A 1,164-nucleotide genomic window follows, 5' to 3' on the forward strand; every position below is an offset into this window, starting at 1 on the left:
TTATTTTTTATAATTATTTTCTTATTTTTTAATAATTTTTTTCTTATTATTTTTTACTTTTTAATCACCTTTTTATTTTTGTATTTCTTATTATTTTTTTTATTTTTTTCCCCCCCTAACTTTATTGCTATCACACAGGAGCTAGCTAACAAGCCCCTGTGTGATAGCCTTTGGAGGTGACAGGTTCTCTTTATTGACCCTGTCACCTCCAATACAGGAGTTCTAGCACAGCACTGTCCTGGAACTCCTGTGACAGGTGAGAGAGGAAGAGCACAGTGAGGAGGGACTCGGCGGCCTGTGGGGAGGACAGAACCAGAGGAGAGAGGTAGGTGCGGGGGAGGACGGACACGCTGCACACATTGTACAAGTGATCGCGGCGGCATCGCTGCGATCACTTGTAAACGAACAAGCGGCTTCCCCACACTACAGTTAGTCCTGCCTTCCCAAAGCAGGACTAACTGTAGAAAGCAAGTTACCGCCCAGCGCCCTGCCGCCCCGAGGCCGGGCCTCGGTGGCCTTGTGGGGAATCTGGGCCTGCATATTAGGTCCTTCCACACATCCGGGCCTAATTCCATTGTACATTGGTAAGTCTACTATGATATTCTAGATTTGTAAACTGGTGAATAGTCAATTGATACTTACCAGCATTGACGACATGCTGCAGGGTAGGGAATCTTTTGTAAGCAGCAGTACTAATTGAACGCAGTATTAAAACACCAGAGAGACTGGCATAACGCATAAGTGTCCGCCGTAACATCCTCCCTCGCTCATCTGTTCCATTTACATTACTGGACACCAAGCACATGATACGGTCTAACCATGGCACGCTCTCATACTGGGCCCACCATCGGGAAACCACCAGCGTAACATAGAAACCTAATAGAAAGAAGAAAAATGCATATTCCAAAAGACACAAAGAACTGCTAAATCAGTGTGATAGAAAACAATAGACATGTGCACTGACAAAAAATTAGTTTCGCTTCATTTCGTTTTCATTCTGATTTTGCTTTATTTCGTTTTTCGGGATTCGGGTCCGAAATTCATGGCATGGCAATGAATGTCATTTGGGAGTTCACGAATAGCATTCGGGAGTTACCGAATGCTATGTAGTATTTGACAGCTGAGAAAGTCAAATGGGCGGAGCGAGCCGTGACGTCACGGCTC

General features: G+C 44.8%; 1 protein-coding gene across 1 annotated transcript in view; it reads right to left on the reverse strand.

Annotated features, from left to right (window-relative positions):
- The window catches only part of BEST1 (bestrophin 1), a 22,655-nt gene that overhangs the window by 14,635 nt on the left and 6,856 nt on the right, over nucleotides 1–1,164 (reverse strand). Inside the window, exon 3 of the mRNA XM_018565188.1 lies at nucleotides 643–876. Coding sequence (XP_018420690.1) covers nucleotides 643–876 — 234 coding nt within the window. The remainder of the gene's footprint in view (nucleotides 1–642; nucleotides 877–1,164) is intronic.

The sequence above is a fragment of the Nanorana parkeri genome, unplaced genomic scaffold, assembly GCF_000935625.1.
Source record: "Nanorana parkeri isolate BGI_ZX_2015 unplaced genomic scaffold, ASM93562v1 scaffold820, whole genome shotgun sequence".
In the NCBI taxonomy this organism is placed as follows: Eukaryota; Metazoa; Chordata; class Amphibia; order Anura; family Dicroglossidae; genus Nanorana; species Nanorana parkeri.